Source organism: Microtus oregoni, unplaced genomic scaffold (genome assembly GCF_018167655.1).
Source record: "Microtus oregoni isolate MIOR12 unplaced genomic scaffold, Mior012 000016F_ref0000370, whole genome shotgun sequence".
NCBI classification, from domain to species: domain Eukaryota; kingdom Metazoa; phylum Chordata; class Mammalia; order Rodentia; family Cricetidae; genus Microtus; species Microtus oregoni.
Genome location: NW_024543075.1, coordinates 11,268,717 through 11,295,195, shown reverse-complemented (window position 1 = coordinate 11,295,195; position 26,479 = coordinate 11,268,717). Strand labels below are relative to the sequence as shown.

The 26,479-nt window shown below is 46.9% G+C and overlaps 2 protein-coding genes across 2 annotated transcripts in view; one reads left to right on the top strand and one right to left on the bottom strand.

The window, feature by feature from the left end:
• Nucleotides 1-6: 6 nt before the first annotated feature.
• Nucleotides 7-10,401, top strand: LOC121457510 (BRCA2 and CDKN1A interacting protein). The gene is made up of 7 exons (XM_041666277.1): nucleotides 7-209; nucleotides 3,654-3,728; nucleotides 4,372-4,452; nucleotides 5,880-5,969; nucleotides 6,620-6,807; nucleotides 8,198-8,372; nucleotides 9,962-10,401. Exons 1-7 carry the CDS (start codon nucleotides 42-44, stop codon nucleotides 10,130-10,132), a joined length of 948 nt encoding a protein of 315 aa, XP_041522211.1. The 5' UTR covers nucleotides 7-41; the 3' UTR covers nucleotides 10,133-10,401.
• An 81-nt stretch (nucleotides 10,402-10,482) lies between these two features.
• The window catches only part of Dhx32 (DEAH-box helicase 32 (putative)), a 52,329-nt gene continuing 36,332 nt past the window's right edge, over nucleotides 10,483-26,479 (bottom strand). Inside the window, exons 5-12 of the mRNA XM_041666276.1 lie at nucleotides 25,779-26,024; nucleotides 23,517-23,616; nucleotides 23,266-23,424; nucleotides 14,661-14,852; nucleotides 13,749-13,898; nucleotides 12,277-12,464; nucleotides 11,314-11,495; nucleotides 10,483-10,661 (exon numbers count right to left, since the gene is read on the bottom strand). Coding sequence (XP_041522210.1) covers nucleotides 10,493-10,661; nucleotides 11,314-11,495; nucleotides 12,277-12,464; nucleotides 13,749-13,898; nucleotides 14,661-14,852; nucleotides 23,266-23,424; nucleotides 23,517-23,616; nucleotides 25,779-26,024 — 1,386 coding nt within the window. The 3' untranslated portion in view covers nucleotides 10,483-10,492. The remainder of the gene's footprint in view (nucleotides 10,662-11,313; nucleotides 11,496-12,276; nucleotides 12,465-13,748; nucleotides 13,899-14,660; nucleotides 14,853-23,265; nucleotides 23,425-23,516; nucleotides 23,617-25,778; nucleotides 26,025-26,479) is intronic.

Below are 26,479 nucleotides of genomic sequence, written 5' to 3'. Positions count from 1 at the left end.
GAAAGGGGCGGGACTTGCGCAGGCGCAGTGTGGCCGGCGTCATGGCTTCCCGAGCTAAGAAGCGAGCGGTGGGAAACGGGGTTCAGCGGCTGGGAGTGCAGGGTCACCACGAGGAGGAAGAAGAGGATGAGGTGGAAGATGAGGAAGAAGACGTTGACGACGATGAAGACAGTGAGGAAGAAGATGATGAAGACGAGATCGTGGACGAGGTGAGGCACACGTGACCATATTTTTGGTGTAGATTCATAGATCTGAGTGGGGAAAAACATTCAGGCAACCGAAGCTGTGGGAAAGTGACAGTGGTTGTGGGGAGTTGTGATTTCCCGTCGTTGTGATTCAGGAGCTGAACCGGACGTGTCACGTTCTTACTTCAGGCTTTTCTACACATTATTCCCTGCAGTCCTTCCCGGCTGAGTTATCCACCACCCGCCTTGAGCCCGCGACTCCCAACCCCCCATCCACACTTGTGCTTCTTTCATTAACATGGAAAATCTATAACATTGACTGCCCATGACTAAAAACGTGTGTACTGTAATCATAAACTGTGGGAGAAGGGAACCTCAGATGAGGGATTGCCTCCACCACAGTGACCCGTGTGCTTGTCTGTGGGTATTTGCTTAATTAATGATGGACGTGCCCACTGTGAGATGGTCTTGGGTGGTATAAACAAGCCTGTAAACAGTGGTCTCTTCTTCAGTTCGGGCCTTGAGCGCCTGTCCAAACTTCCCGCCATGAGGAACAATTACCTGGAAGTGTAAGATAAAAGAAACCCTTTCCTTCCCAGGTTGCTTTTGGTCGAGCTGTTTATCATAGACACAGAAAGAATGCCAAGAGAAAGGATAATAGTGTGTCAATATAAGCACTTGCACGCTCTGTTGGTGGGAGTATAAATCTTCGCGATCTCTTTGGCGGGTAATCTGACAGGATTTATCAAACTTTAAAGTGCCTGTAACTCCTGGCTCAATAATTTACCCTCTAGAAATTGACAGTGATAATAATAGTATTAAACATACCCCCAGGGGCTGCATTTTGTATTAACTCATTTAGTTCTCACTTCAGCACCATGAACTTAGGAATTATCACTGTTTTACAAGTGAGACCGCAGAGCAAGTTAAGGGGAAATGTGTATATATAGTTATGTGGAGGAAAAAAGAAACAACGGGGGTGGGGGCAGGGATCCATCAGCTTGTGTGTGTGCTTTGAGAACAGGTGTATGACGCTAAGGCTAGGAAAGCTTTCTCACTCGGACCTTAGGAGTCAGAGTAGCTTTGCCCCTCACATATGCCTTTAAATTCCTTTTGTGTGTTTGTGTGTTTTGCCTGCATATACATGTACCACATTCATGCTGTGCCCACAGAGGCCATACAAGGCATCGGATCCCTAGGGGTTGGAGTTACAGATGTTTGTTGGCCTCTGTGTAGATGCTGACATTCGAACCTGGGTCCTCTGGAAGAGCGGCCAATGCTCTTAATTTCTGAGTCATCCCTCCAGCCCGACAGAAGTAGTTGTTAGAGAGCTTTTAGGGCAGGTCTCTATTTTGAAATTCTTTGTGGGTTTTCTTTCTTTTTCTTTCTCTCTCTCTCTCTTTCTTTTTTGGTTTTCGAGACAGGGTTTCTCTGTAGCTTTGGAGCCTGTCCTGGAACTAGCTCTTATAGACTAGGCTGGTCTCGAACTCACAGAGATCTCCTGTCTCTGCCTCCCGAGTGCTGGGATTAAAGGCATGCGCCACCACCGCCTTGCTGGATTTTCTTTATTTAATTGAAGAAGGCTTTCATTTTCTGATACATTTATTCACCTGCAATTTATTTCTCTGATGTAAAAGACCATGAAAATTATCTTGGAAGATCAGAATCAATCTCAAATCTTTTTGTTTTTGTTTTTTGTGACAGGGTTTCTCTGTGTAGCTTTTTGGAGCCTGTCCTGGCACTCACTCTGTATACCAGGCTGGCCTCGAACAGAGATCCACCTTCCAATTGCTGGGATTAAAAGCATGTGCTGCCACCACCTAGCTCAAATCACTTTTTTAAAAAAACAGTGGTATATCAGGAATAAAGGAATGCGCATAGTTCAGGTCCTATAGAGCCTAACTTCAAGGACAGATGGAGATAGCTGGCTTTTTCTCTTGAATTCTGTTGCTAGCTGCTTATTAAAGAAGTTAGGCGGCTGGGGACATGTGCCTTCTTCTAGCCTCTTCAATTCACCATAATTTCTCCTGCCTTAGGGGCTTGTATTGCTGTTCTTCGTGCCAGGAAACCTCCTCTGCTATTCTTAGTTCATGCCACCTTTTTAAAGCAAGCGTTTCTCGACTTTCTGATTTCCTAGTTTTAAGCTATAAGCACAGTGTATCTTTTAAAAAAATATATACATGTCTATATACGTATATATTCAATTACATTTATTTGTATGTGTATGTGCCATAGCCTCTTGTGTAAATGTCAGGTGGTGCTGTAGGAGTTGGTTGTCTCACTCTACCACGTGGGTCACGAGGAAGAAACTCTGGTCGGCAGGCTCGGTGGCAGTGCCTTTACCCCTGAGCTGTCTTACCATCATCCCTATCTTCTTTTACAAATTCATTTATGACCCCCCCTCCCGTGTTTGTGCGTGCATACACACACTCATATGCCACAGTGCAGGTGTGGAAGTCAGAAGGCAGTTTGCAGCGCGCAGTTCTGTCTTCCCACCATCACCATCTTAGTCCAGGGACTCACGCAGTCAGGCTTGGCAGTAAGTGCCTTTACCTGCTGCACTCTCTCCAGCCTGCCCCCGCCTTTTGAATGGCACGTACAGTTGTTGAGACTCGTTTTCTGTGTCCTGTGTCGGCTCCAGAGCAGAGTCATTCACACCTGCCTTGCTCACCGGTTCCTCTCCTACGTCTTTCTGCGTCACTTGTTTGGCCTTGAACTCACACCGTAACCCAACCTTACCTTGAACTCCCTGTCTCCCTGCTTCACCCTCCCGAGTGCTGAGATCACAGGCCTGTGCCACAAGGCGTGGCTTCCCCATTTCTTCTCAAGTGCTTAGTACCTGCTGTTACTTGGTAAATGTTTGCTAAGTGAACAAAGTACAGCTTCACATCTATGTCCAAATTAAACTTTGGTCATTCTGTAGACTTGAAGTGAGCTTGTCTTTACAGGTGCTTTTTGAAGCCAGGTGAAGAATCATTTGATTCCCTCTCTGTGGCTGCCTGAGAGTTTAACTTTTCTTTTTTCTTTGAGAATGAGTCTCCCTATGAAGACCAGGACGACCTTAAAATTGAGGTGTTCTTCCGCCCCCCCCCCCCCGAACCCCCGAACCTGCGGTTGGCATTGCAGACCTGTAGCACCCTTCTGGTTTCAGGCTTGCTTGTGTTGAAGCCTGACATTGATAGTTATTTAGGTAACCTTCCTTCCCTCCCTTCCCTGGTTTGAAACAACGTCTTGCTATGTAGCCTGGGCTGGTCTCAGAGTATTGATCGTCCTTTCTCTATCTCCCAAGTTGCTGGTTTGCACCACCACATTAGACTAACATGTCATGTTTTCTCCACCCCACCTCTCTGAGGCGTTTTCTGCAGGTAGAGAAGAGCCCTAAAAGAATGGAAACCAAGGGAAAAGAAAAATTTGCAAAATGGAAATGCTGCCTGCATCATTTCTGAATCTGTGATGATCTCTTTACAGGAAGTGAATATTGAATTTGAAGCTTACTCCATCTCAGATAACGATTATGGCGGAATTAAGAAATTACTGCAACAGGTACGGCCTTTCCAGAACCCCACGCCTGTCTTCTGCTCTTTGCCGAAGGAATCTCCCCTTTTGTAGGGTGAATGACTCTTTGTGCCCCTTCGCTCTGCCCCGCCCCTGGTTACTGTGTTCAAGTTTGCCATGTCCTGGAATGCTTTCCTTTTCACGTGCCCACTGCCTAAGACACCGCTAGTCTCTCTCCTGTAGCTTACATCCAAACTAGGGAGGAAGCGTTCGGTTTACAGTTCAGAGGGGATGCTGTCCACCATGGCAGGGAAAGAGGGTAATATAAGGGCCCAAGGCCAGCCTCACATTGCATCAGCAGCTCAGAAGCAGGGCATCAGTCCTTATATGATAGCTACATAATTGCACCTGCTGGTGCCACAGAGTCCACATTGCTCCCTGTACTCTGCCTTTACCTCCGATAACATGGCCTGTGTTTGTCTTCCCTCCATGCCTGTTTGCTGACCACTGTTGGCTGTGCCTTTTCTGAAATTTCTTCCCCTCTGGATTTTTGTTTTCTTCCTGGGGTTACTTTTCTCAGCCATCTCGATCAGGTTATTACATCTTATTGCTTTTGTTTAGATAACAGAATCAATGTGTTACTAGAAATTGTGCTTTGATTTTAATTTGAAATATTTTTTTCTCCTTTAAGCTTTTCCTAAAAGCTCCCGTGAACACTGCAGAGCTAACGGATCTTTTGATTCAACAGAACCACATCGGGAGCGTGATTAAGGTACTTGGGGTGATTGATAATACAGGGACGTTGTCCTCTTTAGCTCCAGCTGAAAGAAGTACTAGTGAGGACTGCCCAGAGGCCACTGCAGTGGTCCAGGGATGTTACGTGCATGACTCCAGGCATCAGCGATGGGGAGGGGAGAAGAGGGCTGACTTAGATGATACCTGGGAGGTGAAATATGATATGGTTTAGTGTACTTGGTTCTGAGCGACAGAGAGAATAGTCAAGGATGATGCACAAGTTCCTGCTAGAGCAATGAGGTTAGCAAACGTAGAAGAAAGGTTGAGGGGATGACCACGTCATGGGGTTTGTACACTTTGAGTTTGGGGTGCCTGGGTGTGTATGTGAGATCCTGAGCAGCAGCAGCTAGAGCCTTGAGTTTTCAGCAGATGTCAGCCATTGAAATCAGATGCGATTGGGATTGCCAAGGGCAGGCAGAGAACAGGCGCCTGGTAATGCCAGCTGTGCTCGACTCAGCAAAATAAGTGACAGAAACATTAGAGAACTGTTAGGATGGCTGCCGCGGGAAGGGGAAAGCAGCGCATGATTTCATAGAAGTGAGGAGGAGTGTTTAAGAAAGGAATTGTCTAGTAGAGAGATAGAGCCCCAGAAAATGAGGTGCCAGTCCAGCATGGACTTGACTCTGCTCTTTCAGCCGGAGTCCTGGTTTCCTGTTGCTGTGTTACAGTAACTCCCCCACAGCTTAGAATTGCAGCAGACATCTGTTTGGCCTGTGGACCTGCCATTTGGACAGAAGTCAGATTCATCTCAGTTCCTTCCTGCTTTGTGTTCAGTGTGCGGAGGAGGCTCTGGAGTAGGGAGGGCATTATTGCATGGGTCCTGGCACAGATGCTGGGGGCCACTCAAGTACAGGAAAATCGTCCGATAGAGAACCTGGCGGACTAGTGCATGAATGACCATCTCGTTTGCCATTTGTGTCATCTAGTTTTGTTGAACATGAGACATCTTGCCAGCTGGGCAGTGGTGGCGCACCCCTTTAATCCCAGCACTTAGGAGGCAGAGGCAGGCAGATCTCTGTGAGTTCAAGGCCAGCCTGGTCTACAGAGTGAGTTTTAGGGCAGCTAGGGTTAACAGAGAAACCTTGCCTTGAAGAAACAAACCAAAAAAAAGAAAAGAAACCCCAAAGAATCTTTTGTTTAAAAGAAAAATGCAGAGCAGGATGAGGTCACCTAGAATGGAAAGGAAGAGCAGATCGGGCTGGAGGTGAAGTGATGTGAACGCCACCACCCAGCATGGGCTGGAGGTGAGGTGGTGTGAACGCCACCACACAGCATTCAGGACGCGGTGCTTTGGGAGCTGACAGCAGGAAAAACAAGCTTTGGTTTTTAAAAATGAAAAATTAGTGTTATACTTCTTCCCACTCAAATAATGTAAAATTCAAGTACTCTTTCCTTCTGAAACAGCAAACCGATGTTTCAGAAGACAGCGGTGATGAAGTGGATGAAGATGAGATCTTCGGCTTCATAAGCCTTTTAAATTTAACTGAAAGAAAGGTCAGTTTTACTGGGTGGCACTTGAAGTCTTGAATCTCTGGTCAAAATGGAGTCTTCTATGGCAGAATATGATATCAGGGTATGTGCTCTTGCTCTGTCCCTTTTTCAGTGTGGCATTGTTTTGTTTGGAGTGATTTGTCCCCAGCTTAAAGCTGATTACTCCCGCTGGCAGTCATCAAGCATTCTAGTCCCTGGTGTGGAGATGCTGGTGCTGACACAGGATCTGTTGGCAGGGTCTCTGCAGCTGCTCTCTTTGCTCCTAGTGTAGTGGATACAGAGACTTTGGTCAGCAGCTTCCAGAGTTGCCCGTGGGCTCTTAATCTCTCTCGATTGACTCAATAACGAATTCTAGTAAAAACCATGCCAGCTGTTTATTCTCTGGATAAGGTGCAGCCCACAGTCGGCCTGTTTTCAAAGGAACTTTCCAGTTAATTTCCAACTGTTTCTGAGATAGAGTAGGACTGCTATTCCAGTGTGTGAGTGTTAATTACAAGCATGATCTGCCATCAGTCATGGGATGGTAATTAGGTGTAGTTACTTTTGGGGAGTTCTTCAGCAGTCAATACTGAAGAAACACTGGCGTCTAAAGGCAGTGGGAGGAAACCCTCTACTTGTGAGGTAAAAGTCAAAGCCTTCTCTTTACTTTCTAGGGCACGCAGTGTGCGGAACAAATTAAAGAGTTGGTTCTGAGCTTCTGTGAGAAGAACTGTGAGAAGAGCATGGTTGAACAGCTGGACCAGCTGTTGAACGACACCAGCAAGCCTGTGGGCTTTCTGCTCAGTGAAAGATTCATTAACGTCCCTCCACAGATTGCGCTGCCGATGCACCAGCAGCTCCAGTAAGAGACACTGGGCAGTGCCGCAGTCAGTTTTTACCCCCGTGGATTCAGAAGTGGCACCTATGTGCAGCATGTGTAGGTTGGCACGCAGTCCAGCCTGGGTTGTGAGGCGCCGAGAGAGGGCAGTGGAATAGTGTGCGAGGGCACCCATTTCTGGCATCCAGCCCCTCCAACAGTTTTGATGACTGATGACAGTAATTTTAATATTTTCAAATATTCACATGCCTTTTACATTTGACTGACAGTTTCTACTTTCACAGACTGATTTGACAAAACATTGAACAAATACTACAAAACCAGAGTCCAATTCCTAACTTCTGTTTTGACTAGTGAAACCACAACCTTAAGGAATAGTCTACTTCTTGCTCTTCTGTTGTTTTAATGCAGGAGTTTCAACTTGAGAACATTTAAACAACATTTAGACAATTAAATGAACTAAGGATTGTACCACCACAGGGTTAAAATGTAGACAGAGTCTCCTAGCCCAGGGATGGTCTTCCACATCGCATTGTCTCCTTTTGTTTAGATGCCCCAATTCTTCTCCCAACCTCCTAAGCTGCAGCTCAGACTGCTCCTGTGCCCTAAATGGTTTTTCTGTATCTTTGGTTTCTGTAAGCGACTGAGGCTCCTGCTTACCTGGTCTCACAGGCTTGATCTGCTTTCTGCTGACTGTGTTGGAGCTGAAGTGGATTGTTCTGGATTTATTAGTTTTGCTTAAAGGTGGCCAGTCAGTCTTGGAAGGAAAGAAACTCTCATTGCCATTTTACAGATTATCCTAGAATTTAGCTCTCCGTATCTGCAGCTTCTGCAGTGTGTTGAAGCCAGTCCTAGACTCGTGATGGAGCCCGTGTAGCCACGTGCACAGTGCCATCCGCTGTGCCTGTGTGCAGTTAAATGCTGATTGTTTAAAGAACGGAGATTATTTATTTTTAAATTTGCACAAAACAGTGATTTGAGGGACTCTGTGAGATCGTGAGTTAGTGGGTATGTGTTTTTCTGAACTCATATTCTTCACTGTTTACTGCAAAAATCAGTGTTAGCACATTCTTTTTTTTTTTTAAGATTTATTTATTTATTATGTATACAACATTCTGCCTTGATGTATGCCGGCATGCCAGAGGAGGGCGCCAGATGTCAGTACAGATGGTTGTGAGCCACCATGTGGTTGCTGGGAATTGAACTCAGGACCTCTGGAAGAGCAGCCAGTGCTCTTAACCTCTGAGCCATCTCTCCAGCCCATGTTAGCACATTCTTAAGACTAGCCAATAGCATAAGTGAAAATGCCCAGCCCATGCTGAGCAGAGTCCAGAGAAGGTGCTGTCTTGGTTTCCTCTGGGCTCTAGACAGAGTTAACCCAGCAGTAACCAATGTGTGTATGGATGTCTCGTAGGAAAGAATTATTGGACGCACAAAGAACCAATAAGCCATGCGGGAAGTGCTACTTCTATCTGCTGATTAGTAAGACATTTGTGGAAGCAAAAAAATCCAGTTCCAAAAAGAAGCAGGATGGTCTTCAGCAGGAAGCCTTGATGTTCGCAAATGCAGAGGAAGAGTTTTTCTATGAGGTAAGAATGGCCTGCTTCATTTATGTTAGCTATCAGTAGAATTTTCCTGAAAATAAGACTTATCCATAAGATTTATGCCAAAGTCCTTCCACCCCACTTTTCTCTATGGCTAACCCACTGTCTGGTACATCTTGCACACACAAAGGCCTCCCATTATAGTGTGGTGGTGGTGGGGGTGGGTGGTTACTGACTGGGACCAATTAGGCACTTAGAGCATGTTCAGTGTGATGTTCAAGCTACATGGGCATGTTTCAGTTCCAAGTTACTCATTTGTAGATATGGATGGGTGAAGGTGATCACGGCTGTTCTGTGCCCTTAGATCTGGATAGCATCCCACTGGGAATCTCTAGCATTTTCTATATTGGTGGCTCATACCTTGGTGGGCAACCAAATCCCAGACAGTATTCCTATATTCTTTCTTACACAGCCCTCTTCAGAAATCTTGAAATTTAATCTCTTAGGGGTACTTCCACTTCACTGAGGTAGGGTCTCATTGCAGCTGCTGTGCAGACAGGCTTTTGCCTCCCAGGGATTTTGGGGTTACAGACACACCTCTGCATCCAGCTGTTCCAGGGATCAGACTTGCAAAGCTAGAATACTCACTCTTTGAGCTCTCCCCACTGACAGAAGCAGTAGAAATTCGGCTCTGCCTTTGTTTTACAAGAAGTAAATGACCAAAATGGGCTAGGGAGAGTCATTCGTCGTGTGAGGACCTGGGTTAAAATCCCTAATACCCACGTGAAAATACAGGACATGCACAGAGACAGGAGAATGCTGAGCGCTTGCTGAGCGCTTGCTGGTCAGCTTCCTGCTCTAGTGCTCTGTCTCAAGGCAGTAGGGTCGACTGATGAGGACACCTGATGTCGTTTGACCTTTACTCACACACAATTCCACACGCTTACATGCATGTACCACATACAGGAGAAAAACAAGCAAAAATATGCTTTCTACAAATGAAAACAATTTCAAGAGTTTTGTGTGGGATTTCAACGTGGTCTGGCTATGCAAACACCATGCTGACACGGTGTCCCCAAGCTCAGGAAGCTGCCAAGCATATGAAGGTCAGCATTTGAGGACCGTTCTCAATTTCACTTACCTGTCACGATATTAACACTCAAGTGGTCAAGAAATGTGACTCTGAAATTAGAAACAGTGTCACCTCTCTTCTCTCACTGGCTGACTTGAAAATGGCATACCTTAATCCATGGGCTCCTGTGAGTTGAAATTTGGTCTCCCCAAAGTGTCCATTTGAACCTACTTTATTCAGAACTACTTCCTTCCTGTTTCTCTTTCTTTTTTTTTTTTTTTTTTTTTTTTTGTTTGTTTGTTTGTTTGAGACAGTTTTTCTGTGTAGGTTTTGAGCCTGTCATGGAACTCACTGCTTACACCAGGCTGGCCTTGAATTCAACAACTCAAGGGAGATCCACCTGCCCCTGCCTCCTGAATGCTGGGATTAAAGGCTCACACCACCACCGCCCAGCTCCACTGTTTTTCTTATAGCACATATACCAGACAGAATTCTTTATTTTGGGTTAAATGAGCTCTGCCTTTTGAGTTGTCTACATTTTCCTCGTCTCCTCTTGCTACAGGAAGCGATCCTGAAGTTCAGCTACTCGGTGCAGGGGGAGAGCGACACTTGTCTGGGAGGCAGGTGGTCCTTTGATGATGTGCCGATGAAGCCCTTGCGAACTGTGATGGTAATCCCAGATGACAAGATGAGTGAGATCATGGAAAAGCTGAAAGACCATCTATCTGTCTAGTCCATTTCCCCCGGACAGTGAAGGACTTGTTTATGTATAATTACCAAGAAACCATTGGGGAGATACTGAAAAACTCATTATTTTATTCAGTCAAGTTCTCTACAAAAAGTAGGCTTCTGTTCCATGTGTCTATGACACGTTTACATTTTAATTTTTTTTTTTTAAGTTCTGGTCAAATTATGAATGATTGGTTAAAAACTTCCAATAAGAAAAAGATGGAATAGTAATTTTAAGAACTTAATAAAAACTATTTTTTTATTTTAAAATCATTTGAAGTGGTACTGTCAAGGACTGTCCTGGCTCCAGCAGCCCACCGCCAGCCTCCCCTTGGTGTCCTTATTGCACTCTGTCTTGGAGAGGTCACTGGATCGAGCATCTCTGCTCCGCAGCATCGGGGCACTTGTCACACTCATCCTGGTCCTTTTTCACAGCTGTGGTGGGTAGGTGGCTCGAGGCTTGCTGCAGGATGTCCTTGCTTTCACTAGGAGGCAGGTTGCTGAAGTAGTACTGTGGGACCAGCTGCATAAACCTGTTCATTCCAACAAACAGTGATGAGAGCTGGGGGCTGGCAGACATGTCAGGAGTGTGGGAGTCTGCCCCGGCCCCAGAGAATACATGGCCCTGGTATTTCATCTGAAGATCTGGTACCCTGTTCTGCCTCTGTACACAATATGCACTCTGGTTTTTGTGCGGTCAGTCTCTCTGCACTTCTGAGTGTTCCTTCTCTAGTATTCTGAGTGTTCCTTCTCTAGTACGGGGCCATTATGTTGAGTGGGATCAGAGCATATGATTGGAAAGAGCTTTGAGGCACCAGGGAGAGCGTCTTTGTTTCTTAACCTCATAGTTCTCCTACGAATCCACTTCTGTAAGTAAGCTGTGACCTTGAACATTACGAGGTGCCTTTAAGTATGGAGTCATCTCTGAGACTGTTCTCAGTGTTTCTCCACTTACCAGTTATACAGAGATCTTCATAGCATATAGAGGCCTTCCTCTTGTTTCAAACACCAGTTGCTGTGCATTGTTTGTGCTTGGAATAACATCTAAACCCTCTGTGGCCTACAAACCCTCTGGGAACTGCCTGTCTCTTCAACCTCACCGTTCCTCCTCCTCTTCTGAGTCACCCCCGACCCCCAGATCCAGCCAGCGTTCAAAGCAAGCCCTCCCTCCTCAGTCAGACTTACAGCCCGGGTGAGACTGCTGAGGTGACACTGATGTAGTTGTTCTCGGCTATGCTGAACTGATGGAAGAGGACCCACTCGGGCATCTTCTTGGTGATGGAGTAGCTTGACAGTGGATGCAGCTGCGCAACCTGCTTGTGTGTGAGCATTAAGTAGTTACCTGACCCATCAACATCCCGAGCAATCTAAAAGGCGGGGTCAAAGAAAAAGGGAATCGAAACAAACATGTTAGTTGAAAAATTTTATACAGAATAAAATTAAAATTTTGTTACCCATGTTTCCTGTTTTCAAATCATAGAAATAAGTCACAGTGAACTTTTGTCTTAAAACTTGAAATAGTGACGACAGTTAGCTTCAGCACTTTAGGGCAGCTGCTGAAACAGTTGACTGTAAAGTTTGGGTCATGAAATAGAACGTAGCATGCCACCAGCTCTGCCATCACTGTCCACACTACCAAGGCTTTATGCCTAGTGTTTAGCTCAGCTCATCTTTACCATACCTCTTACATAGATAACCTACGTTTCCTCACAGGTGAAGAGAGCTATACTGAAATGTCATCTATCTCTCCATTAAAACTGCTCGTTGGGGTGCACTGTGGCCCACTCTGATGAGAAGAACATACCTACCTCTGTCATGGACATTACTTAGCCTCTCAACGGAAATGAAAGAAACAACTGAGGCAGTACTTTAACTTGCTAGGCATTCAGATCACTGGTAAAAGGGAAAGAGGAGCTGTGATGTCTTCTTCCCTCTAGAGAAGAAGATCGGTCTCCTTAGACAAAATTTACATACAGTACTCTGGCTTGAGAAGTATGTTTAAATACCAAATCTTAAATTGACATCTTTTTAGTGTTATTAAAAAGTTAAGGTCAATAAAAACTATCACTGTAAGGAGATTGCCGGCTGAGTCTCCTATGTGTGTGGAATTCATGCCACACGTACCAAGGCAGCTCCACTCCTGCTTACCTGCATAAAGTATCCAGAGAGCAGCGATTTCTTGATGTTCAGACTGTTTTCCTTGGAGCCAAAGGCAGGCTCTGTATAGGGAAGCTCGATCCGCTTAATAATTTCTAGGAGTTCTGCTCGGATAACATCTGCCGTCCTCAGAGCAGAACAGTTGAGGAAGTAATCATGACACCACGTCTCCACACAGTCTAGAGGGAGAACAGAAGGCCACTCAGAAATGATGTGGTCTTTAAGCACTATCGAAGGTCAGGTGAGGGAATGGTAGGAAGGCAGCTAGGATAGGGCTCTCCGGTGGCTGTGGGATCAGCCACACCTGTAGCAGCTGCTGAGCTGCTGTGAGCCCAGTATACTGGAGTGTCAGAAGCACGTTTCCCAGCTCGTGGCTATAGGGAGGGAAGCATCTGCACTTTCTTCTCTGTACAGATGTGTACTGCTGGAGACCCAGAGCTAGACCCATACTTCATTTGGTAAGGCCCTACCAGGCTGACCTGGTAGTTCATTATGTCATGTTAGTTCCTCATCGACCCTGGGTGCAGCTTTCTTTCTTTTTATTTTTAAATAATTTGTTTAACTTTATTTTATGTGCATTGGTGTGAAGGCGTCAGATCCCCTGGAACTGGAGTTACAGAGAGTTGTAAACTGCTATGTGGATACTGGGAACTGAACCCGGGTCCTCTGGAAGAGCAGCCAGTGCTCTTAAGCCCTGAGCCATCTCTCCAGCCCTGCAACTTTCTTTTAATCCAAATGTACTAATCTGATTGTGTTTCAAGGTACTTTCTTGGCACCTGTAATTGCATCTTGACTGAAGACTGCAGATGGCCTTGGCCCAATGGACAGCAGACCCTCATCTACCTTGTCCTGTCCATTGTCCCACAGGAGTAGGAGGAGTACATACTTGGTCAGACACCATCACCCAGACATGTTCTCAAAATCCAATAACTGTCCCTCTAGTCCACTCTAGAAACACGATCTCTGCTCCTGATGGGATCCTACTGCCTTGCAAACTGAGCTCGAGATTTTTCCACATTGCAAATATTTTTTATACAATCTTCTGGAGCAAAGGAAGTAGAGGCTGGTCTGTGGGAAGCAGAAGAGCCTCCTGTGGGGAATCCTCTGTCCCTCGTCCTGAAGAGGTGCTGCCAGCTCCCCCAGCAGCAGGCCCTCTCCTGTGACACTATGATGATAGCCACTGCAGTTCAGGGACAAGGAGGGTACCAGGGATGTCTGCCCCGCCCTCCCCCCTTACCCCATACTCTCTGTCTCTGTTACTGTGCTTCAGGCTTGCTGCTTCTGAGCTGGCTGCCTAGAGTATTCAAGCTCCCCAAATCTAGACCTGGGCTGTGACATGCTAGGTGTCCGAGCGGCTGGTGGGACTATCAGAAGGAAGGCTACAGATAATTCAAATATCTGAGCCTCAACTGGGGAAGGGGGAAGGAACGGGAAAGTGGTTTTTGGGGATCATGTTCACGTACGCTCATTGGTAGAGTTCAAAGCTGTGTCTTGGTAGGCCCTGTAGACATTGATGAGCGTAAAGTGATCACCTTCAGGGTGCAAGAACGTTTTCCAGCAAGTCTCAGCAGCCTCCTCCGCACCTTGAGGCACGTGCAAGAAGCAACTGGGAGCTTTAAGATGCAAGAGGTCACAGTTAGCAATGCAGAGGACACACTTCATCCTGGCCCAGTGTGCCCAGAGGCAGGACAGCCTCTGTCCTGTCTTGGTTCTCTGAATTAATACGGTGTTCTCAATATTCTTGTTTATTTGGAAGCCAAAGAAATTGAGAGTGAGCTGTCTTAATTCTTTCTCCCTTTTGTGCATGTTGCTTTGCCAACGGCAGTTAGTGCCCTGCTCATACAGTGGAAGCAGGGTGTCAAGGGGCCCGCGAGTCAGACACAGGATTAGGACTACGTTCCAAAGCGGCACAGCATTTAGTCCGTGCTCCTGTCAGAGACTACGTGAAAATATAGGAGCCAGTATCAGTGAAGCTGGCAGGAAGCAAAGCCACACGGTTATCGTGGCTGTTTGTTGTTTGCACTACACTAGTCCTGTTGGCAAGAAGCCAGGCATGACCTTTTGAATTGTTACATTTAGGTAATTTAAACAAAATCTCCCCTTTCTAGTTTGTTAAAACACTTTACGGTAGGGCCGTGGGAGACAGAGGCAGGTGGATCTATGTGTTCAAGGCCAGCTTGGTCTACAGAATGAGTTGCAGGACAGTCAGGACCACATGGAGAAACCCTGTCTCAAAAATAAAAAGAAACAAACAAAACCCTACTTTACTATTATCTGCGAAGTTAGATGGACCAACCATGTCCCTGCTGCTTACTCCATTTAAATCTAGACTTGTTGTGGATTTGTGGTACAAAAGAAGGGTCATTAAGGAATACCTGTTACCATGGCGGCAATGGTTAACATTTCATCTACACAGTCAAATTCACAGGATGCTAAGATAGACTTTGAGAGCTGTGGATCCAGAGGAAACTCGGACATGATGATTCCAAACTCGGAAAGATTCCCATCATTGTCCAGGGCTGCCAGGTAATCTAAATCTTCCAGGGCTTGCATCAGGCTTTCTGGGGCTAGGAAAGAGAAAAAAAGAAAAAAAAGGAATATATTTTGTACAACTGAGATGGAATAGCAGGTAGGGATTTTTCATTCTTGTATAAAACAAGCAACCAAGCAACAAAACCTGTGAAGCAAGAACTGGCCAGCCACTGAGTCAGTAGATTGTGAGGGAAAGCCTTACGGCTGTCTAGATAAGGGCCCCGACAGAGTGGCAGGCCGCTGTGCAGAGGACAGCCAGGGACTCCTTGGATTTAATGCAGTCCTGGTGGGTCAAAGATGACCCTGGGGATCTGAGACCTCTCTGTACCAGACAGTAATGCTCCAATCGGTGTGACTGGAGGGAACATATCTGGTGCTCACACAGCATCCAGAGCAGAGCCTGCTCCCACCAGCCAACCAGCCAGAGGGCCTGCTGCAGGTTCAGAATACTGACTAGAAGCAGCCCCGGCACTGGTCTACAGAGCCAGCCCTGAGCACACGTAAGGGAAGATAGAAATATCATTGCTCAATAAGGCAAAGACACGTGGTCTAGAACCCAGTAAACTGAGATGTGACAAGAACAGCAGAACAAAGAAGACAGAGCGGCAGAGAAGTCAGAAAGACTTCTCGGAGAAAACAGACCAGACACACGAGGTTACTGCAAACAAACTGACTTTCCCTGTCCCTCATTTCTTTCCGACTTAGATTACACGGGCACCAGTACTGTGTGTGTTATATCTGCTCAGTTTCCACAAAGAAGTCCATTTAGTATCTGACTTTGTGGAATCAAGTCGTATTAAATATGCTTTTCCTCCTCTCTGCTACCTGGTGTCCAAATAAAGGCCACACGGGGAAGCCAGCTCCTGCTGTGCTACCTAAAACCAAAGGATTTAAGAGAGCCACTGGCTGCCGTCTGTCGGTCTTAGCACTGGCATGTGTGGTGTGTGGGAGACAGCACCCGTAGGCCCGACCATAGGCACCCAAGAAGCAACTGAACCTGCCTATGCCAGGGAGTTTTTAGGTGACTGACAGGGAAAAAAAAAGATCGCTTTTTTGCTATTTACACTTTGACCACTGAAGGTGACTGTCAAAATTTAAGGCACACTGAGAAACTCTACAGCCTACTCACAGGCTCTGATTTGATCAGATTTCCACTAAGGTCAAGAAGCCAGGAAAGCTTTAAGAAACCACTAGTGCGGTTTGGGATACACCAATGCTGCCCTGCAGCCTTGTTGGGGGGGGGGGGGAGAACAGCAACTGAAGCAAGGGACCAGGGACAGGGTGATAAGGAGCCATCACAGGGAGCTCTGTTGAAGGTGACACCCCCTCACTACGGAAGGACAGTGAAGTCAGTCACTTTTGGTTTCTGATTTTTTTTTCACCATCAAAAATTTTTTTGTTTTGTTTTTTTAGTTTTTTTGAGGCAGGGTTTTTTCTGTAGCTTTGGAGCCTGTCCTGGAACTTACTCTGTTGACCAGGCTGGCCTCGAACTCAGAGATCCACCTGCCTCTGCCTCATGAGTGCTAGGATTTAAAGGCATGCGCCAGCACTGCCTGGCACTCACCATCAAAATTTAATACGAAGCAGAATGGCCTTCTCTTTATCCCTTGGGACTCTGGGCCTGACCATACTGGTGAACACAGAACCTTGAGAGTTTGCAGTGCTAGGAAGGAAACAGACAGGCTACTTAGAAAAGTAGTCCAAGAGTTCCATCAGAGAGCTCTGGGTCCCAAAGGGACAGCTGATGTGCTACAGAGGGGCCGGCAGCAGCTGAAGGAAGGACTGGGAACACTGGCCTCACCAGGGAGCAACCTGGACACAGCAAAGCCATGTGATGGGCTACAGGCCCCACGATGACTCCGCACAAACATAAGGCTTGACAGACAGGCACTGTTCCCAAAGAGCACTGACTACTCATTTTAACGTCCTGAAGTCAAGTTGGCTGGTCACAGAGATAACAGAAGGACGAAAATGACTTCAGAACCGTGCTCCTAGGCCTCATGCAAAGCTTTTCTCGTGTGCGTGTATCAAGGAGGAACAGTTAATGCTCATGGATGGCACACGTGAGGGGCTCTAACACCTAACCCAGCAGCACTTGCTATACTGCATTCTAAGACATCTCCCCAGTGCTGCCCATAACAGTACACTTAAGAGTAGAAAGGCCTAGATGAGGGTGTTTCAACGGCAGTGTTCCCTGAATGCAAATCACGGTAGACAGTAAATGAATGGTCAGAGCCAGGCTACCTCATTGTAGAACAAGACTGCTTTATTCTAAAGGTAGCTTCAAAAGGAGCAAAACAGCCTTCTTATTAGACATTCTTGTCAATGACAGCTCTGCTTTCTGTGGAATGTCACTGCAAGCTCACAGGCTTCCCTTCCCTGGTCACTCACACTTATCTGAGGGACTACAATCATTTCCTCGCTGTTCCAAGGGTTCACTCTATCCAGAAGGAATCCCAAACCAACTCTTGCATGTGCCTGTCTTCTCCTCCCACCAATCAGTGGGGCAGGTCTTGACTAGGCAGCTGGTGATTGGTAAAAAGCATCAAGTCCCTCTGTGGGAGGGGCTGACTGAGCAGCAGTATGGGTTCTGTGAGGGAGTCGTGCTAGGAGGAGCCCGACTCAGGGCTCTGTGGTGCCACCATCTCATCACTGTGACTCATTATCCGTTTGCATACCCATGGAAACTGCCTTCTGCAATCCAGGGCAGGGAGCCTTGGGATTTTGAGCTCAGTAAGGAGTGTCTTGCACCTGCAATACCAAGCATTTGCCAAACACCGGTCACTTTTCTAAGGGATAAAAATCTATGAACTAACTGACCTTACCCAAAGCAGTTACTTTGATTGCCTTTAATCCCAGCACTCAGGAGGCAGAGGCAGGCGGATCTCTGTGAGTTCGAGGCCAGCCTGGTCTACAAGAACTAGTTCCAGAAAAGGCTCCAAGGCTACAGAGAAACCCTGTCTTGAAAACAAAACAAAAAAAAACCCATTATTTCCATTCTGTGCCTTTAACATCCCTCCCCTATATATTTTCAGTATCTATAAAATGACTTTCATGTTTCTAAGGTGTTGCAATGGGTTTCGTCTTGGGAACTGTTCTTGACATATTCCTCTTGGCACCTGCCCCTCTTCTCTGAAGATGGTGATAAATCCTGTGTGGCCTTTGCACAGACAGTAGTGTCTGTGCGGCACCCAGCCATCAGTGTGGGGAAACACTTGCAGCACAAGCCTGACAGCCCAGACTCCACCCCGGAACCCACTCGGTGGAAAGAGAGAACTGGCACAAGTTGTCCTCTGGCTGCCACAAATGAAGGCATCCTAGCTGTGGCCTCCACAGCTACAGTGGTTGTACGGTTTCTTAGCTCTGAACTGTTCTGGAGGCAACATGCAGCAGGCATCCTGCTTGCAGAAAGGAACCCTTCCCTAGCCAGAGCTCCACGTGCAGCCAGGGTGATCACCGAGCCAAGCTAGCAGGTGGTTTTCTCTCACTCTCCTGGGCACAGACTGGTGTGTTAAGACCAATCTGTGTTTCAAAGGAGACTCAGTTTACAGTGCTTTACAGACTTGCGGGCTTCCTCACTAACATCTCTGGGTGTGTGATTGTGATGTCAGAAGATCTGGGTTCACTGACTCGGGAACCGGAATGTCTAGTGAAAAATGTGTACCCGAACCCTGATGGTGCCAGAGCTGGATCCTTCTTCCAAGTCCAGCCCCTACCCCAGAGCCCTGATGGTGCCAGAGCTGGATCCTTCTTCCGAGTCCAGACCCTACCCCAGAGCCCTGATGGTGCCAGAGCTGGATCCCTCATCCGAGTCCAGTCCTGCCCCAGAGCCCTGATGGTGCCAGAGCTGGATCCCTCATCCGAGTCCAGTCCTGCCCCAGAGCCCTGATGCGGCCACTTCAGAGCTGGATCCTTCTTCCGAGTCCAGTCCTGCCCCAGAGCCCTGATGGTGCCAGAGCTGGATCCCTCATCCGAGTCCAGTCCTGCCCCAGAGCCCTGATGGTGCCAGAGCTGGATCCCTCATCCAAGTCCAGTCCTGCCCCAGAGTCCTGATGGTGCCAGAGCTGGATCCTTCTTCCGAGTCCAGCCCTGCCCCAGAGCCCTGATGGGGCCACTTCAGAGCTGGTTCCCTCTTTTGAGTCCAGCCCTGCCTTCACTTTGTGTTTTCTCCAGGTTCTCCCTTACCTTGCCCTATATGCCAAGCTAGAAGTCCAAGCTGGATATGGTTATTTCTCTCTCTCTCTCTCTCTCTCTCTCTCTCTCTCTTTTTTTTTTTTTTTGAGACAGGGTTTCATGTAGCCCAGGCTGACCTGGAAATCCACATACAGGATGACCTCAAACATACAACTCTCTTGCCTCCATTTCCACTTCACAAATACTGCGATTACAGGTATATACCACCATGCCTGGCTCTCAGGTTTTTTGTGTTTTTTTTCAAAATCACAGAAATTCTGGTCATCCCCAAACCAGTTTTATATGCTAATAGTAAAACAAGTTTTGATTATGACCACAGAGATAATATTTGGCAGCTTTGCCTTCCAGGGACAGAAAGTCTCAGCCATCTGTTTCTGCTGAGGCACTCAGCTGCTCCTGAGCTTCCTGACCCAGGTGGACAGTGGCTGTGAGACTTTCGTGGAGGTCTATCCTCAGGCAGCCGAGGGAGAGAAAAAAAATCCCTGATTTAGTTTTTCAAAAGAGAGGTCCATGCCGAGGGAACTCACTTAACTGCCGGTAACCTAGTCATGCCAAGTCCATTTCCACACGGTTCACAGATCCTGAAAAGGGCAGTTTGCAGTGCTCAGACACTTCAATTCTAAGTTGAATTAAATGCACTGCCTACAAGCATCTTCTATTTTTTTTTCCAAAATGATGAGCGATGCACAGCCACATTTCCCCAAGCACAGCAGAAGACCGTTGTGTGTGTATTGTCAGGAGCCAAAAGTAAATGGGGACTCTGACCCCTTTGTTCCCAGTTATCAGTCTGAAGTCTTGTGAAGTAAGCAGCATCCAGGAGCCACACAAAGAGCAGGGATCCCAGCAGGGAGAGGGAGAAAGAGAGAGAGAATGAGTGCAGGGATCCCATCACAGAGCAGTCCACAGTCCAGTCTATTTTTAGGTATCTCTGATGTCTGATTTCTTCAGAACCTTGAGCAAGCCTGGCTTTTCTTCTCCCCTCATATCTAGTTCACCAAACACCGCCTCTCTGGAGCAAGCTGATGCCGAGGGCGCCAAGACTTGAGCAGTAGAGCTGGAAGGCAGTGTTCACAGTGAAATGCATGCTGTAGTTAGTGGTAGGGTACATGCTCATCACTCAGTCTCTAGGCCCATCCCTACCGTCATGAAAAAGGATAGTCTGCCCTGAACTGTGGCTCAGTGGTACAAGACTCTCAGAGCATGCTCGGACTCTGGCTTCAATCTCTAGCAACACCAAAATGTAAAAACAACAAAAAGGTGGAAACAACTTCAGTGGAGGACGCTTCGGGAAGGATTCCTGTAGCCGACCCATCTGTGGCCAGAGTCGCCCCATCTTAGGTTCAGAGGTCATCGGGTAGAAAGAAGGAAGCTGTGACACTCTCACCCCTAGATGTCCTCCTTATGGCCAGGACGAAGGGAAGGAAAGCATTCGACAAGCCTGGGTCACATAGCTCCCACTTTAAATATCCTACCTTGATGGCCTCTTGCTGACTTCTCTGTCTTACAAAATCTGACCAAGGACATAGACAACACAGGCAGACTGCCATTTACTTCTTAGATAAGCATGACGAAAAATTTTAACTACTGGCCAAAAGTGTGTGTGTGGGGGGGGAAGCTAGTTTCACAAAGATACAAGCAAAAACTAAGAGCAAACATACTTTTTAAGCTAGAGCCCTTTATATGATGATCCAGACATTTGCCTGCTTTGTGGAAGCTACGTTTTAAGTCACAGAACAAAGGTTACAGAAACAGGACCCTGCTCTGACAGCCAGTGTCTCCCTGGCTGTGGCACTAGGTCCCCATCACTTTCAGGAGCACGATGGGAGGGGAAATGGGGAAGCCCCCTCACTGTGCTCGACTCATTTATAGGCACCTGCTGCCCATGCTTGGCAAGGAGCCTTGGACAAAGAGCACCCAGGAGAAGAGGAAACGCCAGGACTTTTCAGTAGGAAACAGCAGCAGAGTCAGGCACCGGCCACTGTCAGGGCAGATGCCACCTGCCCGTTTCTGTGTGTCGCCTTGTGTCTAGTGACTCGGCTTCTCATCTATAAAGTAGAGCGAATTGCAGCGTCCAGTCCCTGGGCTATTGCCTAAGTGATTTAACACACCAGTAAACACACACAAGTGACTGAGCTTTCAGAGAACAGGTGGGGGTCTAAACAGATACGATATGCAGACAGCGGGTGCTGGCGGACCTTCCTCACCAGCTGGTGGTTGACGTGGACAGTGTAGCTGGGTTTAGCCAAGCAGTGGCGGTGTCCACCTTTAATCCCAGAACTCTGGAGGCAGAAGCAGGTTAGTTTCTGAGATCGAGGCCCACCTAGTCTACTGAGTGAGTTCCATGACAGTTAGGGTTATACAGAGAAACTCTGTCTTGAAAAACCAAAAAGAAAAAAGAAAGGTTAAGACATGTAGCTTGCTGGGCAGTGGTGGCATAAGCCTTTAATCCCTGCACTTGGGAGGCAGAGATAGGCAGATCTCTGTGTTTGGGGCCAGCCTGTTCTGCAGAGAGAACTCCAAAAGCTACAGAGAAACCCTGTCTTAAAACACCAAAAAAAGAAAAAGAAAAAAAAAAGAAAAACAAAGGTAAGTACAGTTGCCACCACTTCCCAGACACTAGAGGGATTTAGCAGGTAACATCGCTCTGCTTTGGGCACAGTGGCTGTTTGGCCCGTGCTTCACTGGCCTTTCCCTCAGCACTTCAGTAGCTCTGGGGACAAGAAGAAAGCCAGGGCCAGTAGGCTCAGTCGACCCCTGGAGGAAACTGCTCCGACTAGGATCAGACTTGCTTCAGGAACCTCACCTCTCTTGGATGTTTGACATAAACTGCAAAGGAGTGACATCTGAGTGCTACTGTAATTCACAAGGAGGACACCAGGCCCCTCCAGGAACGTATTGTTTACCTTCTGTTCATCTTGCCCTTCCATCCCTCTCTATAGCTGCTGCTCTTGCCAGTCCTTCTGACTCCACTGTCCAGAGGACAAGCTATTCTCTGGGCTGGGGAAAGGGTACAAGATCGAGGATCTGACATCAGATCCCCAGCACCCACAAAAACAGCCAGGCTCGTGGTGCACAGCTACAGTCTCAGGAACTGGTAGCAGGGCGAGAGGTAGAAGAATCCCAGCCACATGCTCACTGGCCAGCTAGTCAGGCCACTCAGTGAGCGTCAGGCTCAATGACAGACCCTGTCTCAAACATGAACTCAAAGAGTGACAGGAAAATACCAGACGCTAAGCTTTGGCCCTTGTTCTGGCTAGTCTTATGTCAATTTGCACAAGCCAGAGTTATATGAGAGGAGAGAACATGAATTAAGAAAATGCTTATATAAGATCGGCTTTTAGGTTGGCCTGTAGGACATTTTATTAATTAATGATTGATGTGGGGAGGTCTACTCCATTGTGGTGCCATCCCTGGGCTGGTGGTTCTGGGTTCTATAAGAAAGCATGCTGGTCCAGTAGCAGTTGTGCACGCCTTTAATCCCAGCACTCGGGAGGCAGAAGCAGGCAGATCTCTGTGAGTTTGAGGCCAGCCTGATCTATAGAGCTAGTTCCAGGGCAGCCAGGGTTGCTACAGAGAGGCCTTGTCTCAAAAAAACACAAACAAAAGAAAGAAAGGCAGGAAGGAAAGAAGGAAACAAGCAAGCAAGCAAGCAAGCAGGCTGAGCAAGTCAGTAAGCAGCACCCCATGGCCTCTGCATCAGCTTCTGCCTCCAGATTTCTGTGCTGGTTGAGTTCCTGTCCTGACTTCCTCCAATGATGAACAGTAATCTGCAAGTATAAGTCACATAAATAAAGTCTTTCCGGGGCTGGAGAGATGGCTCAGTGGTTAAGAGCATTGCCTGCTCTTCCAAAGGTCCTGAGTTCAATTCCCAGCAACCACATGGTGGCTCACAACCATCTGTAATGAGATCTGATGCTCTCTTCTGGCCTGCAGGCAGACAGACACACAACAGAATATTGTATACATAATAAATAAATAAATAAAGCCTTTCCTCCCCAACTTGCTTTTGGTCATAGTGTTTCAGCACAGCAAAAGTAACCCTAACCAAGATAGCCCTTGCCATGCCACGCCACGCCACGCCACACCACATCACACCACACACACCTTCTTTAGAGAGTTTCTGCCTGTGATGGTGAGAAGGTATCAGCAGTGACCACACCCCACGTGGCTTACACTGACAGGAACCACATGTTCTCGGATACCACAGAAGGAAGAAGTAGCAGGAATAAGAAGAAAACCTGAGTGCAAAGTTACCTGGCCTGCTCATGAAGTCACAGCGGCCCAAGCCCGCGATGTCTACCCTCTTCATGAAGAGCACCATGCTGGTCAGGTTGGCTTCCTGCATTTCTGCTGGCTTAAGCGGCCTCATGTCTTTGGAGGCAAATTCTTCAGTGTACAGACAGAAAAGTTTTCCTAAAAGAAGTCAAGGGAAATGGCTTCAGTGTTGCTGTGACATACATCTCGGAAGGACTTCACACTGCTTGATCCTGTGCCTACCACACTACCTGAGGGAGAAGACCCAAGAAGCTGCTTGCGGGTCTCGGCTTGGCTTTGGCTGATGGGCTGCAGGACGAGGGAGTTGGCTCTGATTCGGGGGTTGTATACCTTTAACAGAAACACAGCATGTTAGCTCCTGGGAACGCAGGAGCAGCCACCCGCCTCTTTCCAAGGTGCCTGCCCAGCAGTGCGCCACCACAGAAATGCTGTCAGGCTCTTTTCCTTTGGTGTCTGCCAATCACGGTGAGATGGAAACTGAAAGCCTTGACCTCTATAAGTGGCCTGTGTCCACTGCACCTCTGGAATATGGAACCTCAGTGTCACCTGCCACAGTACTGAACTGCTGAAGTGTGGGCATACCCTCCCCACCCAATGCCACACCAAAGAGGGTTTCCAATCAGCAGGGCTGTAATGCTTTGATGTTTTGTTCAGACGGAGTGTTACCTCAGTGGGCCCACTTTTATGACACATCCTGGGATTTTTCTGGGGAGTGTACCTATTACAAATGCCACACAGACGTAATAGCTACACATGTGTGTGCTTTGAAAGGGCAAGTGACAGCCTGGGCTCTAGGAATGATGAAGACTGACTCTAATGAATCAGGCGTGGCGGTGTGCAACTAGGATCCCAGCACTGGGAGGTTGAGAGGGAACCTTAAGTTCAAGGCCAGCTAGGCTATGTGGCTGGCAAGAGCCTGGCTCAAAAGAGACCGACTCTTTCAAGGGAGTCTTCATATCTGCTGGGACACCAAGGTGTCACAATAAACAAGGACATTCAGGAAGTGCAGTTTTCTCAAGGGATAAAATCTGGTAGTTTCCTCTCTGTCTCAAAAGGGTTTTTTTGGTTATTGTTGCTTTTTTTTAGTTCTAGTGTCTTTAGAGCTTAAGAAACAATATCTTTATTTTTCAAATCTAAAGATAATGATAAACATATTTTGTATGAAGCTATTTCATTTATAATTTATTTATCTTTAAATTATTTTATCTGTTTGTTTTTTGAGACAGGGTTTCTCTGTGTAGCCCTAGCTTTTCTGGAACTCACTCTGTAGACCAGGCTTGTCTCAAACTCACAGAGACCTGCCAGCCTCTGCATCCCATATTGCTGGGATTAAAGGCGTGCGCCATCACCTCCCAGTTTTGTTTTTTTTTAAAGATTTATTTGTTCTATGTACAGAGTTCTGTATGCTTGCAGGCCAGAAGATGGCACCAGACCTCATTTTGGATGGTTGTGAGAGCCATCATGTGGTTGCTGGGAATTGAACTCAGGACTTTTGGAAAAGCAGGCAGTGCTCTTAACCTCTGAGCCATTTCTCTAGCCCCCACCTCCCAGTTTTAATAATTTGTTTTCTTTCTTTTGCTCTTTCTTTCTTCCTTGAGACAGGGTTTCTCTGTGTAACAGCCTGGCTGCCCTGGACTCATAGAGCTCTGCCTGCCCTTGCCTCCCAAGTGCTGGAACTAAAGGTGTATGCCATTACCATCATGACTAGCAATAATTTATTTTCTAAAATATTTAGATTTAAAAAAATTTGTTCAATTAGTCAGTATTTGCAAAAGTTAGTCAATTCACTTGAAGCTAATTTCCCTGAAGTAATATGCTAATTGTGCTGATAGACAGATAATCACACGTAATGCACCAGAGAAGCTTCAGAAGCCCAACAATGTACTATGCCAGGAGTTTACCTAAAGACACAAGGGGCTGGGCACTGGGCTAGCATGTGGGAGGCCCTGGGTTTATTTTTTATTTTTTTTTAAATATTTGTTTATTTACTTATTATGTATACAATATTTTGTCTACATGTTTGCCTGCAGGCCAGAAGAGGGTACCAGACCTTATTATAGATGGTTGTGAGCCACCATGTGGTTGCTGGGAATTGAACTCAGGACCTTTGGAAGAGCAGGCAATGCTCTTAACCACTGAGCCATCTCTCCAGCCCCCGAGGCCCTGGGTTTAATCCCCAGTTAAAAGGAAGAAGGAAAGGAAGGGTGGGAGAAGAGATGAGCAGGCAGTAGATGGGAACCAAGACCTTTATGCTAACGTTTGGCCTTTCCTCAAACCTCTGTATTGCAATTCATTTCTTCAAGAATACCAATATGCTAAGGAGACACAGCCAAGACTTTAACTGGTGGCTGCAACCACTCTGTGCACGTCTGACCAAGTAAAGAAAACCTTGGGTCACCGTGAACCCTATTTTCTGGCCACTGGTGTGTAGCAGGAACCCAAGTGGGTGCTGGTGCTGGCTGGCCAACTCTAGCCCCTGGGATGGTAACTACCTGTCTTCTCTCCACACCAACGTCGATAACAAATTTGACCGTGTGGCTCCAGATCAGAGACTCCCCACAGCTGGTGGTCAGCACCACCCGTCTCTGGTCTGCTTGGCATCTTTTCTCAGTTTCATCCACCGGCCTGAACAGGTTGCATTTCTCTTTGGGATACAAAGGAATGACCACCAGCTCGCCCAGGTCTGGGTTTAAGTTGGAACCTTCCTGACACACAATTTCATAGGCTTTTTCAATATCCTAAAGTGAAAAAAAAAATAAACATCCATGAGAATAAAGAACAATACTTCAGTACAAAAATATCCCAGAATTCAATAATGTTTTAGGTAATAATGCACACGGGGAAAGAAACATTTATGCTGTTGCCTTAAATGAAGAAAGGGGATATAATCTTTCTTTGGGCAAGTTAAATGTGATTTGTACACAATTTCATTGCTTTTAGTTCAGAATGGCTTTCCTCTCAGGAAATGTCCTACCTGCCTCTAGGCCTTCGTTCTATATTTTTTCCAGCTTGATGCCGTTTCTCAGATACATTATTGTGAGCGAAAAAAATCAAACTTCTCCTCACATTAGTGGGGGTGGCTCACTGTTCCTTGAGCCAGTGGAGCTAAACATTGCTTAACATCATCTAGAATTTCTAAAAAGTGTATCATCAGCCAGGTGTGCTGGCTCGTGCCTGTATTCCCAAGGCTCAG